We start from the raw sequence: 24,821 nt of genomic DNA, 5'->3' as shown, positions 1-24,821 counted from the left end.
TTGCTTTAATGAAACATCAGAGATCATTAGGGTTTTCTGGAAGATTAAACATGTTGTTCCATTGCTATTTTGACCACTTAAAATACTCTGTAATCTTAAAAGAACTAATAACCCAAAATAGGCTATCTATTGGCTATCTATTAGCTTACATAGCTATTAGCTTACACGTTGTAAGCTTGTAGATAGCCTATTTTGGGGGCGACTGAAAACTTTAAAGGAGTAGTTCACCCCCCAAAAATCGTTATTTTCTATCAATTAAACACCCCAGAAAGCATAGAATTCATGGAGATTTTTTTTTTTTTAATCACATTCCTAGGCCAATATTTTGATGACCTGTGGAAAGATGCTAACGTATCCGGTAGGAGACTCAAACCGGAGAGACCACCGGTCATCAAATCATTGGCTTAGGAATGCGGGGAAAAAAACAAAAAAATCTCCATGAATTCAATGCTTCATGGGGTGTTTAATTGATAGAAAATAAGTAATTTTTTCCGTGAGCTACTCCTTTAATCCATGGGGCTTCCAAGTCTGAACAAGGGCCCGGCGAGGAACACGAACCGTTACCTGACAGAATGAGCAGCTCGATGATCTCGGCGTCTCCCAGGTAGGCGGCGGCGTGCAGCGGCGTTCGCTTCTCATTGTCCTGCGGCGGGAAGGGAAACATCACTTCTGTTAAAGAGGACTGAACCAGAACAATAAAAAGATCCCAAACGGCACTTCCTCTTCCTGTTCCTCTCTACCTTCATCTGAATGTGATTTAGTGTCTCTTAACTCCGTGTTTCCCCCACCCCCCTCCCCCCCAACCTTTTTTCTGGATCAGGGCCCACTTGGAAAATCATGAAAGTGTTTTGGCCCTCCCATACGATGGGTGGGCCACGATTGTGCTACACCTTGGATAAATGGAACTAACGTAGTATACGTTCAAGTTCTTGTTTATAGGCATCACTTTTTAATATTTAAAGGTAGGGTAAGGGATATTTTTGGGTTAAAACAAAAAGTGTTTTGTTAAAAGGTTAAAGCTCTATATTGTGATAGTAATCATTGCTATAGAGTGTTTGTTCAGTAACAGGAGTCTCTCTGTCTCTTATTAAACAGAACATAACTTTTTAGGTAGGCGACAACATTTCAGCCAATCAGAAGAGAGTACCCATTCATCAGCTTCATTTTTATAGTGTACTATCAGAATATAGAGCTATTTAACACTTATTTAAAGTAAGAAAATCACCCTACCTTAAATGTTGTATTAAGATTAAAATGTTATGTTTTGCCAATTATTTGTGGCCCAACTTGCAATATCCTCTCTCCCCGGCCGACTGTCTTAACTGGTTTCACACTGTAGGCCTTATGCAGTCAAATCCTCAGTGTTCATTTAACCCATAACCACATGAACCGTAGCGTCCCTATTCTGAGCACTTCATAATAGTATAATACGTTGGCTATTCAAAAATAGCAGATCTACAAGCTCGCTTGTACATCTGCTATATTTGAGCATTTTTTAGGAAAAAAAAGTGTTAATTTTTTTTTAATTATTAACACAAATCTTCTCTTCTGGGGGTCCCTGGCACAAAGCATTTTCAGATGGGGGTCCGCGGCCAAATGAGTCCTTGACATGAAAAGGTTTGAGAAGCACTGACCTAAGAGTATTGAGTAACACAATAGGGGTATGCCGACACACTAATTTCACGAAACGATACAATACGATATTGGGCTCACAACTTCGATACGATACGCACTTTTTTATTATGAAAATATATGGGGGAGAAAAAAAGCAAATGCAAACAAATAATTCTGTTTTTGCATTATTCAGACATGCAAACTTGTAGCTTTTCAGCTACAATAGCCGTTTTGAAACCAAATAGGGCAATAGTGTGACACCTGACCCGAAAGAAAACATGTTGTCACCCTTTTCACCTCGGGGCTGTTTGCATGCCTGATTATTATTATTGTAAAAAAAAAAACGTTTTTTTTTTTTGTTTTCAAAACGATATTTTTTTTTCTTCAAAACTATACATATCGTCACGAAAACGTATCATGATATATCGCGGGACGATATATCGGCACACCCCTATAACACAATATTCCATTTCAGGACATAGAGTACAGTACATGACCCCATCGGAGGAACCATGTCCTGACCCTAAAACGTTTAGGTCCTGAATCACTGGGTCAGCTGTGGCTTTTCACAAGTTCAACCATCCTGACGTTCCTTTCCTTTTCCTCTTTCTATCTGGATCTGGAACTCACTCCGACTCTGGATTTAGAGCAGCAAGGCGGGGTTAACCCATTAAGACCGGGAATGCATCTGTGTGTCATTTTTAGATTTATTTGGCCATTCAAAAATAGCAGATCTACAAGCTCATAGCGTGGCACTCGGTGCCCGCGCTATGAGCTTGTTGATCTGCTATTTTTATATTTGAAAAATCATGAAAATGTGTGCAAATCTTTGTATATACATAATTCTTTTAAGCAAACATTTTAACTCAAATCTTTGCTTTTGGGGATTCTACAAATGTCTACTAAATCCAGAAGACATTTTTGAAAAAACCTATGTTGATATAATATCAGTGGTTCTCAAACTTTTTTCATGTCAAGGACCCCCAAAATTATATGTAATTGGCCGCGGACCCCCATCTCAAAATATTTTGTTCCAGGGACCCCCTAGAAGCAAAGATTTGAGTTAAATATGTATTCAAAGATTTGCACAAATTTTTTCTTCAAAAATAGCAGATCTACAAGCTCATATCTGCTATTTTTCAATAGCCATAAGAAATCTTAAAATGACACAGAAGCGTTCCCGGTCTTAATGGGTTAAAGGGATACTTCACTTTCACATAAAATAAACATTAAAAATATATATAAAAAAAAATGAAAGAAGTTATGGCAAAATAAAGGCCCCCTCACACATTAGTAGGACACTCTAATGCGTGAGGGGGCCATGAATTTTCCATTACTTTTTTCATTTATTTTTAATATATTTTTTAAATGTTTCCCCGGCCCTAAAGTGAAGTATCCCTTTAAGTAAAATAGTCAGTCGACAGAAAAAGCCAACAAGGGAACTTCAAGCAAGTTTAAACCAGCCTTATTTGTGACACAAACAACGCCCACCCTCCACTCTAATAACACGGAGGAATGCCATAAAATAAGTAGAAACAGATCATGCAGCGATGTAGGGGAAGTCTCACATAAAATCAATCAGCTATTCACCATTTGGTCGACTAAGAACGTTTCTGTACAGAAGGGCATTCTGTGATTCTGTGAATGCATACTCTGTTATTTTACTCTCGTGTATGCTTTATTTTGGTATTGCCTTAGTTTCAACGGAGATGGATAAAAATGGATCAGTGTTATTGCTAATAACTACTAGAATTGACCATCATTCATTAGATATTTTGAATTGCCGTTGAGTTTTTTTGTTTTTTTTTAAAGCTAGACAGTGAAAGGAAGTCTGAGGAAAATCATTCATTAGCGATATTTAGAATTAGAATTATAATGTGATAGAATTATGTGAGGAATAAGTCTGTCACAAGTATTACATAAACGCTTGATTGCAACTATTTGAGGTGATCGCAATAATTTTTGCATAATTGATCATTTTTCAAACGAATCTGACATACATTTCAAAACATTTTTGCAAGTATAAAATGATTACATATGCCATGTTTTGACCATGGTACATTATTTATTTTGAATGTTGTCAGTCATTTCTTTGTATATTTAACATATTTGTCATATCTGCCCTGTGCAGTTTTTGATTCACAAAGCCTTCTATTTATATGTTCCAACGTTCAATGACAAAAACACAATTCAATTGTATGATCGTCAAGTAAACATGTCATGATCGCTGACAGGCCAAGTGAGGAAACGGATGCAGAGATGAGTGTGGTCCTGAAGGGCAGTGTGTTCTCAATCTTTTTCATGTCAAGGACCCCCAAAATGATATGTATTTGGCCGCGGACCCCCATCTAAAATATTTTGTTCCAGGGACCCCCCCAGAAGCAAAGATTTGAGTTACAAATGTTTGCTTAAAAAACATATATATTAAAATATTTGCACATATTTTCAAAAATAGCAGATCTACAAGCTCATAGCGCGGCACTCAGTGCCGCGCTATGAGCTTGTATATCTGCTATTTTTGAATATGCCAAAGAATAAAATAAAAATAAAATGATTGTGATGCCATATTAACACATTTTTGCTGGGGACCCCCTGGAAACCCCCCCCACGGACCCCGGACCCCACTTTGAGAACCAATGCTGTTGTAGGGATGCATTACCTGCGTGTTCACATCCTCCTTCTTGAATATGAGGGAGCGCACTTCATCCGGGTCCACGTTGAATATCGCTTTCAGCAGAGGCGGCTGCGGAGAGAGAGAGAGAGGGAGATGGGAGAGTTGGGTCAAACATAATCATCTGACTTCATTTAGTACATTTCATACTGTATATACATTCAAAAGCAGATCAAATAGCAGATCTATATATATTTTTTAAAGCGAACATTTCTAACTCAAATCTTTTGCTTCTGGGGGGTCCCTGGAACAACATATTTTGAGATGGTGGTCCGCGGCAAAATATATATCATTTTGGGGGTCCTTGACTTGCACAAATCTTAATTTTTTTTCAATTATTTATTTTTTTGAAAAAACCTGTGTTGCTATATCAGTGGTTCTCAAACCTTTTCATGTCAAGGACCCCCAAAATGATATGTATTTGGACGTGGACCCCCATCTCAAAATATGTTGTTCCAGGGACCCCCCAAAAGCAAAGATTTTAGTTAAAATAATATATATATTCAAAGATTTATATATCAAAGATATATATATTGCAAAATATATATATATTCTAGATTTTAAAAAAAAATAGCAGATCTACAAGCTCGTAGCGTGGCACTCGGTGCCGCGCTATGAGCTTGTATATCTGCTATTTTTGAATAGGCAAAGTAAAAGATAATGGTTAAAGTGGTTCAAATCTAAAATGACAGATTCTTTCCCGGTCTTAATGGGTTAAAAAGAGCACTATTAGTGATACAATTGAAAGATGTTGTGCTATTCAAAAAGTACAACTTTAATTGTCACAGCATATTTCTCACAAGGAATGTGCCTGATGGAAAAAACTGCTAAATGCATGAAAACTATACAAAGGTTATTATGCAAATAAAACACTTTATTAGAAATGAAAACTGTCAAGTATGTGGCTGCTTACAGTTATTATACTAAATATCCATATATACACATGGCATGCACACAGGTCCAAGAGGTGGAGGAGTTACCGTTCAAGTAATCATGCTTAATTTATACAACGTTGTACGTATAAACGTATAAATCAAACTTTACAATGGGCAGGACGTGTGATCTAAGCCACCATTCTCCATGAGCTATGACAAGAGGCCTGTTAACCCATTAACTCTCTCAGTGCCAATAAAATAAAAAAATTATTGCGAACTTTGCCAGAATTTTTTTTTTGTTTTTTCAAAGAAAAAAAAAAGTGCTTAGGAAGCGAGATACAGCCTTTTTCAGTTATAGGTTAAACAAAGAGTGGATGGAGCTGCAAATCTTCAGATAATATTATCTTGGGTTCTGAACACTTTTTTCAAAAAAAAAAAATATATATATATATATATATATATATATATATATATTTATTTTTTTTAACTCGGGATTTCTCGTTCTGGCACTGAGGGTATAACCATAAAACTCGGGATAACTCGGGGTCTGGCACTGAGAGAGTTAAGAGCTGAGGCGATTCTTAAAAATGTTTTATATATATACAAATATGTTGTTCCAGGGACCCCCAGAAGCAAAGATTTGAGTTGCAAATGTTCGCTTTAAAAACTAATATTTTCAAAGATTTGCACACTTTTTCACGATAAAAAAATATAAAAATAGCCAAATAAATCTAAAATGACACAGATGCGTTCCCGGTCTTAATTGGTTAAGGATAACTGTTGTGAAAATATTCACTCATTCATCAATTGGCGATAAGACTGCACACGTATGCAGATTATATTCACTGTAGATAGACTGATTATATTATCCAAATACCGCCAATTGTAGCCGGCCAACTGACACTGTATCAGTCTCATATGCACTGTACATTCTGATGTGGATTAGCATATATTCACTGATCAAGTGTTCATATTTCATTATATTTAACTCAGTCAGACCAAGTGCAAAAGATGTCTAATGTCAGAGACTCTAAGTGCATTTATCTATTGTATCTTCTTCATTCTTATCTCTCCGCTCTTTCTTTACCTGTACCTATTCTGTTTCACGCTTTTACTGCTTTGCTGCTATGACGACGCCTGGATTTTCGTCACAGGAATCAAACAAAAAGGTTCATCTTATCTCAAGTGACACCTTGATTGATTGATTGTTTTATTTCCAACGCAATGAAACCTCATCTCTCCGTCTCCACGTCTCCCATTACTGAGATATGACTATCATATTTTACTGTGGCCGACTTTTAAAGGTTTAATGACATTCACTTTTACATCACATTCAAAGTCTTTGTCCTGGTCCTTCAAAAGTGTACAAAAAGTTTTAAGTGAAAATTCCATTCCAGTGATCAATGGCAGGTGTTTTTCTCTCACATTTCTAAAGCCTTTTCAACTGCAATGAAAAAAGAAATCTTTGCCTGCGGGTGTCGCTGGTGAGGGATTTTGCCTGTCAATCATCGCCTCTGCTCCGCCCCCCCCCAAAGGAAAGGATAGGGGAGGGGAGGGGCGAGGAGGAGAGTGGGCGGGATTATTCGACAGTGACCTCACTGTCGAAGGGCCAAGCTCAGATTACTTTTCAGCCTAATTATTCAGAAAACCCCAGACCACAGAAAATCCACTGAATGTTTTAAGTTCAGGTTTTTTGGGTGTAATTGATGTCATAAAACCCCAAATAAAACATTGAAAATAAAAAAAGTGAAAATGAATGTCATGATACCTTTAAAACCGAGCGCTGGTTCAGTCAGCAGTGGATACAGTAAATAGGCTCTACGCACAGCAGCCATATTAGGAAGAAATTGGGCCCTCTTCCTTACTTCCCTCACAGGTCTTACCAATTTGACCAATTAAGGCTCCGTTCCATTTAGTGTAGCACAGTGGTTCTCAAACTTTTTAACTTTAAAGGGTAAGACCACTTTAGTAGAGGTTTGGGTTGTGTAGTTACCTTGCCATGATGTAACTCCAAAGGTGGGCAAGAAATCAAAAATAATTGCGCCATTGATTAGAAATTGATAATTCAAAATATGCTCCTCATTGACTTACATTGTACGGTAAAACAGCTCTCAAAGTCACCCTTTTAGCACATAAATGAACACAAACATAGCTGATTCAGACAATATAGAGCATCACCAAACCCAGTACTGTTTGTTTTTTTAATAAAAATGTCAACTTCCTGTTGATTTTACTATTTGAAGATCTGGATCCGGATCCGCCGATCCAGTCCGGGTTTTCTACTTATTAAAAAGTAAAAAAACACCTTTGGAGTTACATCATGGCAAGGTAACTACACAACCCAAACCTCTACCAAAGTGGTCTTGCCCTTTAAGGACCCCATAACTTTGAGTGTACAAATGGAACCAAATGGACCATTATGGATCCATTTGTACACTCTCAGACACCCATAAGGGGGCATTTGGAACCCCCTCAAGGAACCATGATGGTCCCTGGCCTGTACCACACTTTTAGACCCACTGTACTGTTGTAGCAGTGTTTCCAGTGAGCCAACATGCACAATATCAGCACCCTGACTCTGTTTGACCAGAATGGAACAGAGCCTTCATTAGAATCATTAATAACAGCTACGAAGTTAAGTAAGGAAGAGGCCCAATTTCTTTCTAATGTGGCTGCTGTGCATAGAGCCTACTGGGAGTTTGGGAACGGGTTACAGTAAGTTACTGATTCACTGAACATGGGAACAATCACATTGATGAGTCAATCACATGACTGGATGTGGAGGCAACGACACACAGGTGCTTTCAATGAGGTCTGATAGTGTGACTCATCATCATAGACAACATACCAGCTGTGTGGCTCACAGCGCTACACACACTGTTAACCCATTAAGACCAGGAACGCATTAGTGTAACTACTTAAACCATTATTTTATACTTTGGCTATTCAAAAATAGCAGATATACAAGCTCATAGCGCGGAGTGCTGCACTATGAGCTACTGTATGTAGATCTGCCTTTTTTTTTAATTGCAAATGTGCGCAAATCTATGAAAATTTATATTTTTAAAGGGAACATTTTTGACTCAAATCTTTGCTTCTGGGGGTCCCTGGAACAACATATCTTCAGATGGGGGTCGGCGGCCAAACAGGGGTGAAGGGGTCCTTCACATGAAAAAGTTTGAGCACCACTGATATTATAGCAACATACGTTTTTCAGTAAACCGTTTAGAACACATTTGTAGAATCCCCAGAAGCAAAGATTTGAGTTACAAATGTTTGCCTTAACACATTGCGTGCCAATCGCGTAGTTCTACGCGAACCTAAATAATCGCGCAGCGTGCCAGTCGCGTAGTTCTACGCAAAGTGGTTAGTAGTAGTTCTCCTCGCTGAACGCTGTTTAACATAAACCGCGACTACTGCAAAATGGAATGTCGCCGATTGAAACGGTCTTCTCTGGGCCACTCACACAGCTACCCTGTGTGTCTACAAACAGTTTAACGCACGATCTTAAAAAGGTATTTAGCGAGGTCTGTGGCGACGTGAAAAAAACAAAAAAACAACAATAAATCGCTGGCACTGGTGAGTACATTATGATATTAAACTCTGGCGTGGAATGCGTTTAAAAAAATAAAATAAAAAGTATATGAAAATGAATTGTTTTGCAAATCTTTTAATATATATATATATATATATATATATATATATATATATATATATATATATATATATATATATATAAAAAAAAAAAAATTTTAAATAGCAGATTCCGAAATAAGTCAGTGGTTCTCAAACTTGTTCATGTCAAGGGCCCCCCAAAATTATATGTATTTGGCCGCGGACCCTCATCTGTAAATATGTTTTTCCAGGGACCCCCCAGAAGCCAAGATTTGAGTTACAAATGTTCGCTTAAAATATATATATATATATATATATAAGATTTGCACACATTTTCCACAATTTTTTTCCCCAAAAAATTGCAGATCTACAAGCTGACGCGCTATGAGCTTGTAAATATCTGCTATTTTTGAATAGCCAAAGAATAAAATAATGGTAAAATTTGCGTTCCCGGTCTTGGCTGCCAAAGACGCATATCTGCGTTCTATTTAATTTCTCGCCTGGCTGCCAAAGACGCAGATCTGCGTTCTATTTTTTTTCTTGTTTTTAGACCCAAAGACCAAGGAGATATGATTTATCTAAGATTTAAACTCCTATCCACTTTCTTGTTAACTTAAAACTTAAAAAATCTGTATTTCGGCTCCTGAGAACTTTTTTTTTCAATGAAAAATCTCTGGCAGTCTACAGCAAATAATCTGAAATAATTCTGGCAGGAAATGAGTTAAAAGGTTACAAAAAATGAAAAATCCTTTTATACGGCATACGTTACGGTTTGTGAGAGTGAAGAGAAAAGAAAGAAAAAAAAGTAAGTTTGTGGTGCTGGCCTGGCCGGCCTTTATTTGCAATTTTTTCTTTTTACGATATGATGACTTGGCAATTCTGAATGCGACGAGGAGGAGGAGGCAGACACAATCGGAGCTGATCCATAGTCAACGGCCAAAGCTGCCGTCAACGGCCAAAGCTGCCATCAACGCCGTCTGTTCTCAGTTTACGGTGTGGTAGCGGGCCAGGAAAAACATGTGCATACTCCAGCACGTATTGACATGATAGGTTATCACACAATGTGAAAATGAAGCCAGTTCCAGCCATGTGTTCAGAAGCACGCTACAGGAGGGGAGGGTTAGCCAAATTAAGGCCGGGGAAAGCATCTGTCATGTTTAGTATTTTAACCACTTCAACCATTATCTTATACTTTGGCTATTCAAAAAATTGCAGATATACAAGCTCATAGCGCGGCACCGAGTGCCGCGCTATGAGCTTGTAGATCTGCTATTTTTGAAAACATTTCTGCAAATCTTTATATATATATATTTATTTTTTTTCAAAGCGAACATTTGTAACTCAAATCTTCTGGGGATTATACAAATGTACAATTTTTTTTACAAAATGATAAGTATTTGGGCAACGGACCCCCATGTCAATTGTGTTCCCGGGACCCCCCAGAAGCAAACATTTTGAGTAAAAAAAAAAAAAAATTCAAAGATTTACACACATTTTCACGATTAAAAAAAAATAGCATATCTACAAGCTCATAGCGTGGCACTCGGTGCCGCACTGTGAGCATGTATATCTGCTATTTTTGAATAGCCCATGTTTTAATAAATAAGGGCTCCCGAAGCCGACATGTGCAGGATATGCTTAAACCATAAAGACCGGGAGCGCATCTGTGAGCATGTAGATCTGCAATTTTTTTAATGGGCTATATGTTTTTTAAAGCTAACATTTTAACTCAAATCTTTGCTTTGGGGGATTCTACAAATGTCTTCAAAATCCTGACAGTTCTTTGAAAAAAACTTATGTTGCTATAATATCAGTGGTTCTCGAGCTTTTTTCATGTCAAGGACCCCCGAAATGATATGTATTTGGCCGCGGACCCCCATTTGAAGATATTCTGTTCCAGGGACCCCCCCAGAAGCAAAGATTTGAGTTACAAAAGCTTTTAAAAATATATACATACATTCAAAGATTTGCACACATTTCCAAAAAATAGCAGATCTACAAGCTCATCTACGAGCTTGTAGATCTGCTATTTTTGAATAGCCCAAAAGAAATCTTAAAAGACGACACAGATGCGTTCCCGGTCTTAATGGGTTAAATTGACTCAACGAGGCATGCCAGTCCTGCCCGGGCATCTTGACACCAACGTAGTAAACGTGGTCCAACCCTCTCTCTCTCCTTGAACCCTCCCCCCAGAGGAACAGTCGAGGAAGCAGAGTGGTTGAAAATATTTCTCCTTTTTTCTTTTTATGAAACTCTCAGTATAATTACATACACGCATCTGTTTCTGTCCTGTCATTCCCTTCACACAGGAACTAACGCTTGGCCTCAAGAACAGGGGAGGAAGAGCATTTCAAATGGCGGAAAATAATAAAAAACAATTCATTCATGCATGTATACAAGGTGCTGTTGAAAAGCTGTCACTTCCTGTAAACATCCATGACAGAGGGACCGGCCTGATAGCATTTCATTATGCAATTCATCTGCCACTGCTGATCTGAGCTGGATGCCAAACTTTTTTTTTGTTTGTTTGAGGGTTTGTTACATTTGGACTGCGCTAGTAGGTATTTAGCCGTTTAGCAGAGCCACAGTAAAAGAAAGATTCATTTCCCTAGACCATTGGTTCTCAAAGTGGGGTCCAGCAGGGACCCCCAGGGGTCCTTTTGGGGGGTTCCCCAGCAAAATGTGTTAATATGGCATCACAATAATTTGAACCACTTTACCCTTTTATGCTTTAAAAACAATAGCAGATCTACAAGCTCATACCGCGGCTATGAGCTTGTAGATTTTTGAAAAAACCTGAACATTTGTGCAAACCTTTGAATATATATTTTTTTCAAGCGAACATTTGTAACTCAAATCTTTGCTTCTGGGGGGTCCCTCCCTGGAACAACGTATTTTGAGATGGGGGTCCGCGGCCAAATACATATCATTTTGGGGGTCCTTGACATGAAGTTTGAGAACCATGGGTCTACAACAGGGGGTCCTCAAGAGTTACTACAGGGGGGCCACCAAATCTTTGTGTTATTATTTTTTTTCTACATTAACTCCTTGAAGCCTAGCATAATTATTATTAATAATGATGTATTCTGGGGGGGGGGGGGCATTCACTGAAAATAGCCGATCTACAAGCTCACAATATATATGAGCTTGTAGATCGGCTATTTTCGTTTAAGAGGTTTGGTGTAGAGGGGGAAAAAAGAGCAGAACAAGTATAAAGCCAAAGGTGACGTTTACTAAGTAAATTACATATTAACATGAATCCAACATTAATAAGATAGTGTGTAAACAAACAAACATAAATGATGATAGTGCTAACTGCTAATAGGTCCGTATCATGGTCATCATGTCAGTATCATGTCACTATGAAGGCACCAATGAAATCTATGAAAAAGCAGACACAATTGTATACGGTATGCGGTGGGGGTCCCTGCTTCATCTGTCTCTCAGCTAAGGGGTCCTTGGCCTGAAAAAAAGACCTCCGACCTAGAGTAGACCATTTTGTTTTATTGGACCGCTAGTACTGCTGGTTCTCTCTCCTACCAGAACATGAATTCTATTGAACGAACGCAGAGTAGAAATGAACGGCGGGCCCACTGCCTCTGTGAACGTGTTCAACGTGGTGCAATAGAAGCATGTGTGTGATGGAATATAAATGTGTGCAGTAATCAGCAAAGTGGTCGTCAAAAGCCTCATCAAAGCAGGGCTGCAAAATTATTGATAATTCTCTTAGTGATTATTCAATCACTTTTTTTGATTAATCTAAAAGCAGGTATACACTTAGTACGGCCCCCTTTATTCATCCCATTAAAACCGGGAAAGGCATCGGTGTCATTTTAGATGTTTGCGTTGGCTATTCAAAAATAGCAGATTTACAAGCTCACAGCGCGGCGCTATGAGCTTGTACATCTGCCATTTTTGAACATTTTTGAAAAATCTTTTTTTTTTAAATGAGAACTACTGATTTAGAAGGCATTTGTAGAATTGCCTCAGGTCTTAAAGGGTTAATAGGTTAGGTAAGTATGCCTGTTCCAACTGCAGATTTCTAATCAGCAAATTACCTGGCAACAACTCAATACATTAACCCCGTAGACATGGTCCAGAAGACTGTTACGCTGCTGTTCAAACCGAGCATCAGAATGGGGAAGAAAGGTGATTGAAGTGACTTTGAACGTGGCCTGCCCTGAACCGTTGATACAAGGCAGGATGTTGTATGTTAGATGCCAAATTCTGACCCCATAATTTCAAAATGTCACAGCGGAAATCGAGACTCAGACCATGAACATTTGGTTCAATATTTGATCAATGGGAATTCATTGGAGCCTCAGTTTCCTGTTCTTAGCTGAACAGTAGAGTGTCACCTGGTGTGGTCCTCTGCTGCTGCAGCCCGTCTGCCTTGAGGTTCTACTTGTTGTGCTTTCAGAGATGCTCTTCTGCATACCTCGGTGGTAAGTGGATATATATAGGGTTAGGAGGATCAGTGGTGGAAAGTAACTGAGTACATTTACTTAAGTACTGTACTTCAGTAAAATGCTGAGGTATTTGTGCTTTACCGGAGTATTTCCAATTTTCTATACTTTTACTCCATTACATTTCAGAGCAAATATTGTACTTTTACTCCACTACAATTATTTGAAAACTTACTAGTTAGTTACTTTGCAGATATAAATCATTATATTATAAAACATACATTAACCACTTCAGCCCTATTTTATACCTAGGCTATTTGAAAATAGCCGATCTACAAGCTCACAACGCCTCGCAGTGGGACGCGTTGTGAGCTTGTAGATCTGCTATTTCCAAACATTTTAGTACTTTTACTTTTGGTAATTTAAGTACATTTTGATACCAATACTTTAACACTTTTACTCAAGTAAATTTTGAATTCCAGACTTGTCTTTTACTTGTAACAATATTGATACATTTACTTAAGTAAAACATTTGAGTACTTTTTCCACCACTGGCTTTCAGAGATGCTCTTCTGCATACCTCGGTTGTAAGTGGATATACTGTATAGGGTTAGAGTTAGAGTCAGGGTTAGTGGATATTTGAGTCCCTGTTGCCTTTCTGTCAGTTCTCCTCTGACCTCTGGACCTTCAGCCTACAGAACTGACGCTCCCTTGATTTTTTTTTCCTTCTTCTTTTTAGCATCATTCTCTGTAAACCCTAGAGATGGTTGTGCGTGGAAATGTCCCGATAGATCAGCAGTTTCTGAAATACTCAGACCAGCCCGCTTTGCACCAACAACCACGCCACTCCAATCCAAAGTCACCTTAGTTTCTTCCCAATAATGCTCGGTTTGATCTGCAGCAGATCATCTTTACTGTTGCAGCAGCAGCCCTATTCATATAATTAATAAATCGGACGCAACAAAAAATCCCCCATGTTTGATAATGGGCTGTCCCTCCCTCTTGCACGTGAAGCTGAAGTGACGAGTAACTGAAAAATGTAGTTTCTCCAGAAGCCAATGATGTTAGCCAAACAATGACTGTGTTTATTTGATAAATATTTTATTTAAACCAATAGTTCTTCATACAAGTGAAACATATTCTAAGTGTGCTCTGCCAAAACACCACATGTGCCGTTTTGCCCGGTTCTCCACGCAGGCCCGGGGAGCCCTGAGGGGGGCACCAGGGTGGCAGGGTGCCCACCCGGAACTAACCTAGACTGGGAACCCGGCTCTCCATCCGAACCGGGGCACGGAATCATTTCCATTAACCGTTTCAGTCCTAGCATCAATGTTCCTGCTTTTTGTTATAAACTTGATATAAAAATATATGAAAAAAGAAAACAAAGAATTATACATTCTTGATCTTCTTACATTATGCTTTTAACCAGTACCAAGACCCTCTGTCAGAGAGAACCACATTACAACTCAACTAAGACGGCAGTGCTTTTACACAGGTCTGTCAGATCTCCATTTGTATGTGGGGGCTTTCTGTGTACAATAACTAGTCCCCGATTACACAGCTATAATTACAACTGACACCAAGTGAAGTGAATGCAATTAACTTCCCTGCTGCAGGACGGAAAGCCAGCAGTACCACAGGTCCCCACGGAACAAAACAAGTGTCTGGAGTCTAGACCTTCATCAGCACAAACCACAAACAACAACCACCACCACCAGTCCACCAAGGAGCACAAGTGTCAGTTCCAAGTGTGTTTATATCTTGCTTCATCCTGTGATACAAAACAAAGGCACGCAAATACAAATGACAATATCGGCACATGCTGCCTATGACCGTGGCATGCTGCACAACGCAAAAAAACACATATGCCTGATTTCATAAAGAAAAATGTGGGGATTTTTTAAAATAAAAATAAAAGGTAACATTTTGGACTATGATGGGTCCAAAAAGTTTTTTTTTTTTGGTATGAAACAATGGTATGAAATTTGTCTCCGTCTCGACAAATGTCGTTTTCAGATCGTTATTTTCGGTGCGACACAAGCATAAATCATTTGAAGGGAATCCCACTTTTTAAGAAGAAAACACCAGAGCAATAAATACTGCCGCAAACATCTACTTTTCTTAAACAAATATCTCTGCTCCGTTTACATTCTCTTCCACAAAGTGTTGTTGTTCTTTAGTTCCTATCTATCTCTGCTCCTATGAGGTGTACATTAATTATTATTATGAACTTTATATTGTAGTTTGTACCCTGTATTCTGAGTTTGTGACTACAACAAGTAGCAAAATAGAATGTAGATTAGGACAGTGGTTCTCAACCTGTGGGTCAGGACCCCCAGGGGGCTCCCCACATGATTTGGGGGGGGGGGGGGTCCCCAGATGACAGTGAAGTCACAATTTAAGGACTTTTAAGATATTTTTAATACCTCAAGAAAGAAAAGAAAAAAGACTATTACTGCATCCAAACTAATCAACAAACTATACTATAAATACGGTCAAAATTGTGAAATAATATAAGAAAGAGGCGATCTACAAGCAAGGCGTTGTGAGCTTGTAGATTTAAAAAAAAAAAAAACGACCTTGTAGATCTGCTATTTTGACTATGTATCTGTGGAACTGAGTTAAACTAAATTAAATGAGTGATATATTGATTGATATATTTATTGATCATGAAATAAGCCGCAAAGAGAAACTTGCAGCTCGTTTCCATTGACGGAATTTGCGGTCCTTAGTATGAGGCGTGTATGAACTCGTATGTCCAAAACTGTTACTTTTCAGCCTTCAAATTCAAAAACAGCAAAAGTAGCCTGACGACGAGCTTGAAACGCGTCGCTTAATGTGGATCTGCTACTTTTGATGATTTTGTGTGACGCTGTAGGATGATCAAGTACGGCATTACCTTACGAAAAAACACAAAAGGTACGAAAATGGAGACAGTGAGAGGTTTCTGCCGTACAGCAACGATATAAAAAATGTGTGGTTGTGTCACTAGATCCCAAGGCCACACCTGGACTTGTCTCGAGGCACACCAGTGTGTGCCTTTGACACACCGTTTGAGAAGCACTGGGCTAGGAGGAGCCCCATGTGGGCACTACCCCTGTGTGAGGTTACGCTTATCATGAATTGAAGGCAGCAGGGAAGGACCGTTTCATTACATGAAGCAGTTTTCCATAGCCTGCGGGAGGAGGCCGGCATGGGACACAGAGAGAGAGAGAGAGAGAGAGCTCTGCAGCGAGGGGATCCCTTCCAGGGGATCTGACTGCTTAACTGTGACACAGCCAGAGGGAACATCGCTGCCATGGACACACACACACACACACACACACAGGGCCTTTTAACTCCTCCATGACTTCACAACATTCCACTTTTACAATGCTGATGATGGATATGACTTCAAATCAATGTCACAATTATTTCAAACTTTTGCCCCAATTACGATCTACAAGCTCACAATGCGTGGCATCGGCTATTTTCACTATTTCTGTAGACTACCATTGTAAAAAGAAGTATAATACAGGGTACTTTGCCTGCCAAGCATATGTGCGTTCTTTCAACAACAAAAAATCATGTTTGCAGTGATCACGGCATCACGCCAAAGGGCGCTGTGATCTATCCTATGAATGATGCTTTCACTGCCTGATGACGACGTCAGACCCGGAATTTACGTCATTTAAAAAAATAAAAGCTCATTTACTTCCCGTTTACATCCTGAGGGAAAATCGCTTTATCTCCGTTCCTCTTGCTTTGTGGCAAAAACAAGCCTCATTGAAATGGCCGCAGCTATGCAAAGGATTGCGACGGGCGGATCATTTATTTTTTCCTATACTACGACAGCCCCGTGCGTGTAATGAGCCGATCTCCGCGGGGACGGCGGGCACGGAGAATATTCCATGGATTTTCAAAGGTACAGAAAAATCGCTTGTTTTGCTGGCAAGGGGACGAAAAATTATGTTTTAATTCTGGCAGTCAATGTGTTAAGTGGTTACGTTAAACAGACTAATCGGTTTAGTTGATTATGAAAAATGTATTCGAACTTTTTCGTGTCGATTTGTTGTTATGCAAGAAGAAAAGACTACGGCTGAGTGAGCTACCTACCTATTCCCTTAGACATACATTTTAGTAGATCCATACACATATGGGAATATACTTGTCAATGTCATTATATGGTTACAGATTACTAGGCCAGGGAGCGTGCCGGCAGATGACAGGATAGTGTGCCGTCCAGGCGTCCGCATAATCATATCATCCCCGGTTCCATCACAAAGTTGGTGACCTGTGTTGCGTGGCCTTCCTCCTCTCTGCCCCAGTTTCCTGTCTCCCTATTATCCTAGTTAAAAATAAAAGCAAAAATTGCTAAAAGGAAAAGAAAAGGAGGGGGGAGAGACAAAACTAGACTAGACTGTCTGTGATGTTGTTGAATATTGAAAATGCATTATCAATTGTGAAAGGTTTAGATTAGATCATGAGGACCACAGCATTTTATTTTAGTCAGCTTGCTTTTTCATTGCATATGTTGGGAAAGGTGGCGGATTTGCTTAAGCTTCAATTATGCTACGTTTTTGAATTTCCTTATGAACGACAATTTCAAAATAGCTGAATAATCAATTCAACACTGCATTTATTTGCGTTAGTAATTTTGCTAAATTGGAGTAGACATTAGGGCTGTCACCTTCAATTACAAATTGAAGGTGACGATTGATTGTCACACAAATAATTGCGATTAACGATTTAATTGTGTTTTTAACATTGAACATTGGAAGATAATTATGCATTAAAAACTTCATTTCGGTTTGCCTTTTAGGCTTTGTAATCGCAAATGGCACATGGCAGATTATTGACATAATTCATAATTTTAAACTATTAAAAATAGTGTAAATAGCTGATCTACAAGCTTGGTGTAAGCTTGTAGATCAGCTATTTCTGCTATTATTTTGAAAACATATGAACATTTTTCAACATGGAAACGATTATGACGATCTCAAGGTCACAATGAGGTTGGAGGTCAAAAGGGGTGGAGCCTGGAGTCAGCTAAACCAGCTAACTCCACCCCCCTTTGGTGGACTTAGCTGGTTTAGCAGAGAGTTTGAAGATCCAATGGAGTTAGCTGGTTTTGTCAGAAGCGCTTTTTAATACTTTTCATTGGTTCAATATTTTCTTTTACCAACGGTAAAGGGTGTTCAATAGCACTGATTTATGGAGAAAAAATGGGAGTTAGCTGGTTGCTGCCCGACAGCAACGATATATTAAAAATAAAAACTATTTTTTACAAAGCTGTAGACAATCCCTTCATTCTCTTATCAAAAAATATGGGAATATCTACAGGGTACAGCGGAGGTCAGAGACGGTCTGGAGACAAATTCAGAGTAACAAGCGGGCACTTGTACTTTTTACATCGCTTCATTTAACCCATTAACTCTTTAACTGCCAAAAACAGGAATTCCCGTCCGATGGCTCTATGGCTATCATGGCCAATGACGGAAAGACGGAAATATAAAAATAAAACAAATTGAAAAAAGAAAAAAGAAAAATTGGGGGAATTTTTGGGTTTTTTTTTTTGGGGGGTTATCTCAAAGGAACTAGGAGATAACGCTATCCAAAAAATTGCTGCTACATTCACTTCAATGTTAAAAAACAAACGGAGGAAAAATGCACCTTTTTCCTGGCACTGGGACGACACAGTCTGAAATAAGTGTGGCAGTGAAAGAGTTAAGACCGGGAACGCATCTGTGTCATTTTAAAATTTCTTTGGCTATATGAGCTTGTAGATCTGCTATTTTTGAAAAATCTTGAAAATGTGTGTAAATCTTTGAATAGATATATATTTTTAAAGCGAACATTTTTAACTCAAGTCTTTTCTTCTGGGGGATTCTACAAATGTCTTCTAAATCCTTTTTTGGTTGAAAAAACTTATGTTGCTATATATATATATATCAGTGGTTCTCAAACCTTTTCATGTCAAGGACCCCCAAAATTATATGTATTTGGCCACGGACCCCCATCTGAAAACATTTTGTTCCAGGGACCCCCCAGGGCCCAGAAGCAAAGATTTGAGTTAAAAATGTATATACATATTCAAAGATTTGCACACATTTTCACGATTTTTCAAAAAAAATTGCAGAGTGCCGCGCCACGAGCTTGTATATCTGCTATTTCTTAATACCCAAAGAAATCTTAAAAATGACACAGAGATGCATTCCCAGTCTTAATGGCCTAAACCGTCTCTGTATCCCCCCCAGCAGAGAAAGGCAAAGGGACAAAGCTACATGTTGTTATTGGAGGTCTTTTTCGGTGTAGGAGATATTCTATGCCTCTCTCAAACGACACGACTGTGCACCTCCTCGTGCAGTCCAGCCTAGTTAATGCCATCACCATGGAGACAGGACTGGAGTCTAGGGGCACACACCATCATTCATGCACACACACACACACACACACACACACACGCATGCATGCATGCATGCATGTATGTACAAGCTATAAGAATAGCAGCCGTGGACAAAACACATACACACATGCAAGTGTTAAGTTGACGTTATGGAGAGATAGGAGGTTGACGATAAGCAAAAAAGCTATTCCTGCTTTGATAAGTAGGTGTAAAGTGTGAAAACTGTCGTTGCCAATCATGTAACACATCTACAATGACCTTTAATGTGACGTTCATTTGGACCCATTTCATTTATAGTGTAATAAACGATATATGAATATGATGACAAGAAAACTACATTTTCATTGCAAGAAAAAATTAAATAAATGTTGTTAGGCTAAAGGGATACTTCACTTTCACATAAAATAAACATTTAAAAAATATATTAAAAATAAATGAAAAAAGTAATGGAAAATTCATGGCCCCCTCACGCATTAGAGTGTCCTACTAATGTGTGAGGGGGCCTTTATTTTGCCATAACTTCTTTCATTTTTTTAAAATATTTTTTTTTAATGTTTATTTATTTATGTGAAAGTGAAGTATCCCTTTAACTATAACATGCAACTACAGGTTGTACATGAAGTCAGTTTGACTGTGATACAGCTATTTTCTTTTCTAAAAAAATAAAAGCTCAATCACGTGGTTCTCAGGTTCCACATGGGAATAGTGTGGTTCCAACATGGATCTCAGACTTCATGTGGCCAGCTTGTGACATCATCTATGACACTGGTTCTCAAACTTTTTCATGTCAAGGACCCCCGAAATTGATATGTATTTGGTCACGGACCCCCATTTCAAAAGGTTTTGTGCCAGGGACCCCCAGAAGAGAAGATTTGTGTTAAAAGAAAGTTCAAAATTATTCAAAATGTTCTAATATATTCAAGATGTATTTATTTATTCTCAGAAATAGCATCTACAGTATGTACAAGCTCGCAGCTTGGTGACATGCCGTGAGCTTGTATATCTGCTCATTTTGAATAGCCACCATATAATATATGGATCAAGTGGTTAAAAGTATTGTGATGCTGCGTTAACACATTTGTCTGGGGACCCCCTGGAACCACCCCAAGGACCCCCGGGGGTCCCCGGACAAGGTTTCAGTCTTAAGGTCATTACACACCGGCGATTATGCGAATATACGGAAATTCTGACTCGTTCCGAATAAATAAAAGACGCTTCTTCGCTTTTTCGCTCCGTGGAAGCTTGCATTGACTTTATAAAGGTTTTTTAAAAAAAAAGTATTATTCGCATGAAAAAAATCGCGCCCGGTGTATAAGGAGCTTTAGTCTGAGTATTAACTTGCTTTATAAAATGCAAGTTAAAAAATTTAATCATTGTGGCGGTACTTCAGTGGTCTACTGCCGGCAGTGTCAGTGATCGCCAGTCACACAGACAAGACACACAGACTGTGACCCTCTCCTAGACAGCTCGTCTCTCCTGAGCCATGCCATAAAAAACTAATACAGCTGTTGTGTGTTCAGACAGCAGCTACACTACGAGACATAAACAACAGCCTAACAGTTGATAGGACATCACGTCATCACAACACTGTCTGCCAGTGATCAAAGTTAGTAGCCAGGCACACTGCATTGGGCTATGATCAATGAAGTTACCTTTTTTTATCCACACAGAAAAATCCTCAATGTTAATATCCATGTGTAACTCTGAGAGTGTACAATCGTAAACACAGTTGTACACTCAGAGTTGAATTAACCCATTAACAGTTTTTTGAGAAAAAAAATTTAAAAAAATGTTTTCAAGATTTTTCAAAAATAGCAGATCTACAAGCTCATAGCGTGGCACTCGGTGCCTCTGTGGAACCACTTAAACCATTATGTAATACTTTAGCTATTCAAAAATAGCAGATATACAAGCTCATAGCGTGGCACCGAGTGCTGCGCTATGAGCTTGTAGATCTGACATTTTTTTTAAATCGTTTAGATCGGGGTCCGTGGCCAAATACATATCATTTTGGGTGGTCCTTGACATGAAAAAGTTTGAGAACCACTGATTAACATATTTTTTTTCAAAAAACTGTTAGGATTTTAGAAGACATTTGTGGAATCCTCCAGAAGCAAAGATTTGAGTTACAAATGTAAGCTTTAAAAAAAAAAAAAATATATATATATATATATATATATATATATATATATATATATATATATATATATATATATATATATATATATATATATATATATATTCAAAGATTTGCAAACATTTTCAATGATTTAAAAAAAAATAGCAGATCTACAAGCTCATAGCGTAGCACTCGGTGCCACGCTATGAGCTTGTAGATCGGCTATTTTTGAATAGCCAAAGAAATCTAAAGTGACAGAGAGATGCGTTCCCGGATTCAATGTGTAAAACAAGCTACTAAGCATGTCTGAACCTCTTAATACACCCATGGTGTAACGTCAATGGATTTGTAAATTAAAGTGGAAGCGCATTTTAAAGATAACGTAAGACTAAAACCTTAGAGCGTTTATTCCACACGTTTAATAAGTAACAGGAATGAGGATGCAATCAGGCCAGCAGAGAAGCAATGAAGACTACCATACCATCTCCATCCATTTAGAATATACTCCATGTTACAAGTTGGGTGGCATAGAGTTATTAGCCTATAACAGGCTAGCATCTTTTAACAGTACAGTTGGCAAACGGGCGTCACAGTACAGACAGAGTTCCTATAGAGAGAGTGTTTGTTCAGTAAACTGCCCGTATATCACCAACTCTTTAGTAAACACTAAATACATTTTCAGGTCGGGATACCTATTTCACAGTATCAGGCGAAAGGGACTACCATATTACTGAACAGACACTCTATAAGCAGAATGTATTGTAGAGATATTTAACACTTATTTGAACAAAACAATAACACTGGGGATTTCACTGTGCATTCTGCAATATTTGTGGGGACTTTACTTGTCTCATCATTTAGTCTTGAATATCAGATTAGACAGACAGACAGACAGACAGACAGACAGACAGACAGACAGATAGACAGATAGACAGATAGACAGATAGACAGATAGACAGATAGATATTAGTGATACATTGTGCTGTAGACCAATAGTGATATAATAGAGATAATATACAGTGATAGCCTTGGATCATCAAGACTATCAGATGTATTTTATCGAGTCTGACTTTTACTTTGGTATCTATGATAAAAAATATGACATATGACAAAAAAATACATCTATGATAGTGTTGATCCAAGGCAAATACGGTGATAAAGTAGTTATCTGCTATAGATGGTTATCTACAGTAGATATAGTATAGATATAGTCACCTACTATACAGTTATAACAGAAGGATATATAGTGAGTGAGAGCAGATATATATATACAGTGATAAAACAACAGATCCATACACAGATCTACTGGATGCAACACTGAACTCCAGTTAGTTCCAGGCTGTGTACAGGTTCCACCTGGGACTTCAATATAATGTGGACCTGTGTGTTAATGCTGGCTCTTACAACCACACACATTCTAGGGGTCCTTGGGGCGGGGGGGGGGGGGGGTTCCAGGGGGTCCCACCAGCAAAAGTACTTATCGTAGCATCACAATCATTTTAACCACTTTAACCTTTTATACTTTGGCCAATGGCCATTAAAAAAAATAGCAGATATACAAGCTCATAGCGCGGCAGTATGAGATTGTAGATCTGCCATTTTTAACAAAAATCTTTGCTTCTGTGCGTCCCTGGCACAACATATTTTCAGATGGGGGTCCGCGGCCAAATATCTATCAATTTGGGGGTCCTTGACATGAAAAAGTTTGAGAACCACTTCGATAATATACTATAATACATCATTCTGTGAATGAGTCTAGGTGCAGTGTATGTGTTCTAGCCCTAACACCCACCCCATCCACCCAGACAGACAGACAGACAGACAGACAGACCAAGTCCAACATCATGAGAGAGAAGCTTCCGCTCCAGCTTATAGACCAGTGGTTCTCAACCTGAACCTGTGGGCTGGGACCCCCAGGAGGGTCCCCACATGATGCGTTTATTTATTTATTTTTGAGGGGGGGGGGGTTCCCAGATGACCGTGAAGTGACAATTTAAGGAGCTTTTCAATGCCTCAACAAAAAAAAACATTACTGCATCAAAAGGTCATCAACAAACCATACTGTAAAAACTGGTAAAACGTTGGCCAAATTGTCAAATAATATAAGAAGGAAAAAAAAGAAGCTGAAAACGGCTGATCTACAAGCTCAGCTGAGCTTGTAGATCAGCAGTTTTCACAATATTCATCTGCGGAACCGAGTCAAACTAAATGCAATGCCTCAACTCCTACAAAATCAGGGTTCTGGGTGGGGTCCCCCAGTTAAAATATAAATATTATTATTTGGGGGGGGGGGGGTCCCCAGTTAAAATATATATATTTCGGAGGGGGGGTCCCCAGTTAAAATATTATTATTTTAGGGGGGGTCCCCAGTTTAAAAAAAATTGATTATTTTAGGGGGGGTCCCCACTTTAAAAATATATATATTTTGGAGGGGGGGGTCCCCAGTTAAAATATTATTATTTTAGGGGGGGTCCCCAGTTTAAAAAAATGATTATTTTAGGGGGGGTCCCCAGTTAAAATATATATATTTTGGAGGGGGGGTCCCCAGTTAAAATATTATTATTTTAGGGGGGGTCCCCAGTTTTAAAAAAATGATTCTTTTAGGGGGGGGTCCCCAGTTTAAAAATATATTATTTTTTGAAGGGGGGGGGGGGGGTCGCGGCCTGAAAAAAGGGTAGAGATCCACTGTTATTACAGATCCTCCAACACGTCGTTGTGTTGTTGTTCAATACGGAGCTATAGCAGCTAGCCGTTAGCCACCTAGCACAGCCTGCTTCCTTCCACACAACGAGCATGAAGAAGCGGCTCCGCTCACTCACCTGGTCTCGGATCTTGAGGACCACCATGTTGGAGGAGCAGCAGCGGGCTGGAGGGCCGGGGTCATGCGGACCAATGTGATCAGACAAGCGGGGGGCTGGAAGAACCGACGACCGACCGGGGGGGAAGGCTCTAGTCTGGAGCGTTACGTTAGCTTAGCCGCCGTTTGCTAAGTGTGTGGCATCATGAAACGAGCGAGACCCAGCGTTGCCAGGTTGTGTGAGAGAGAAACAAGCAAGCGAGCAATCCGGGTCCTGGGAAAACGGCCACTGTTTCCCCCCCCCAAGCAGTGGGTCGTGACCCGTGTTTGGGTCGCGGA

At 39.1% G+C, this 24,821-nt stretch overlaps 1 protein-coding gene across 1 annotated transcript in view; it reads right to left on the bottom strand.

The window, feature by feature from the left end:
* ankrd28b (ankyrin repeat domain 28b) overlaps positions 1-24,692 on the bottom strand; it is a 76,807-nt gene extending 52,115 nt beyond the window's left edge. The window contains exons 1-3 of the mRNA XM_080427331.1: positions 24,505-24,692; positions 4,274-4,357; positions 565-643 (exon numbers count right to left, since the gene is read on the bottom strand). Of these exons, the coding sequence (XP_080283457.1) occupies positions 565-643; positions 4,274-4,357; positions 24,505-24,531 (190 nt within the window). The 5' untranslated portion in view covers positions 24,532-24,692. The remainder of the gene's footprint in view (positions 1-564; positions 644-4,273; positions 4,358-24,504) is intronic.
* Positions 24,693-24,821: the final 129 nt, after the last annotated feature.

The sequence above is a fragment of the Gymnoscopelus braueri genome, assembly GCF_963280865.1.
Source record: "Gymnoscopelus braueri genome assembly, chromosome: 4".
Lineage (NCBI taxonomy): Eukaryota > Metazoa > Chordata > Actinopteri > Myctophiformes > Myctophidae > Gymnoscopelus > Gymnoscopelus braueri.
The sequence above is the reverse complement of the archived record's forward strand: the minus strand, read 5'-3'. Positions and strand labels throughout refer to the sequence as shown.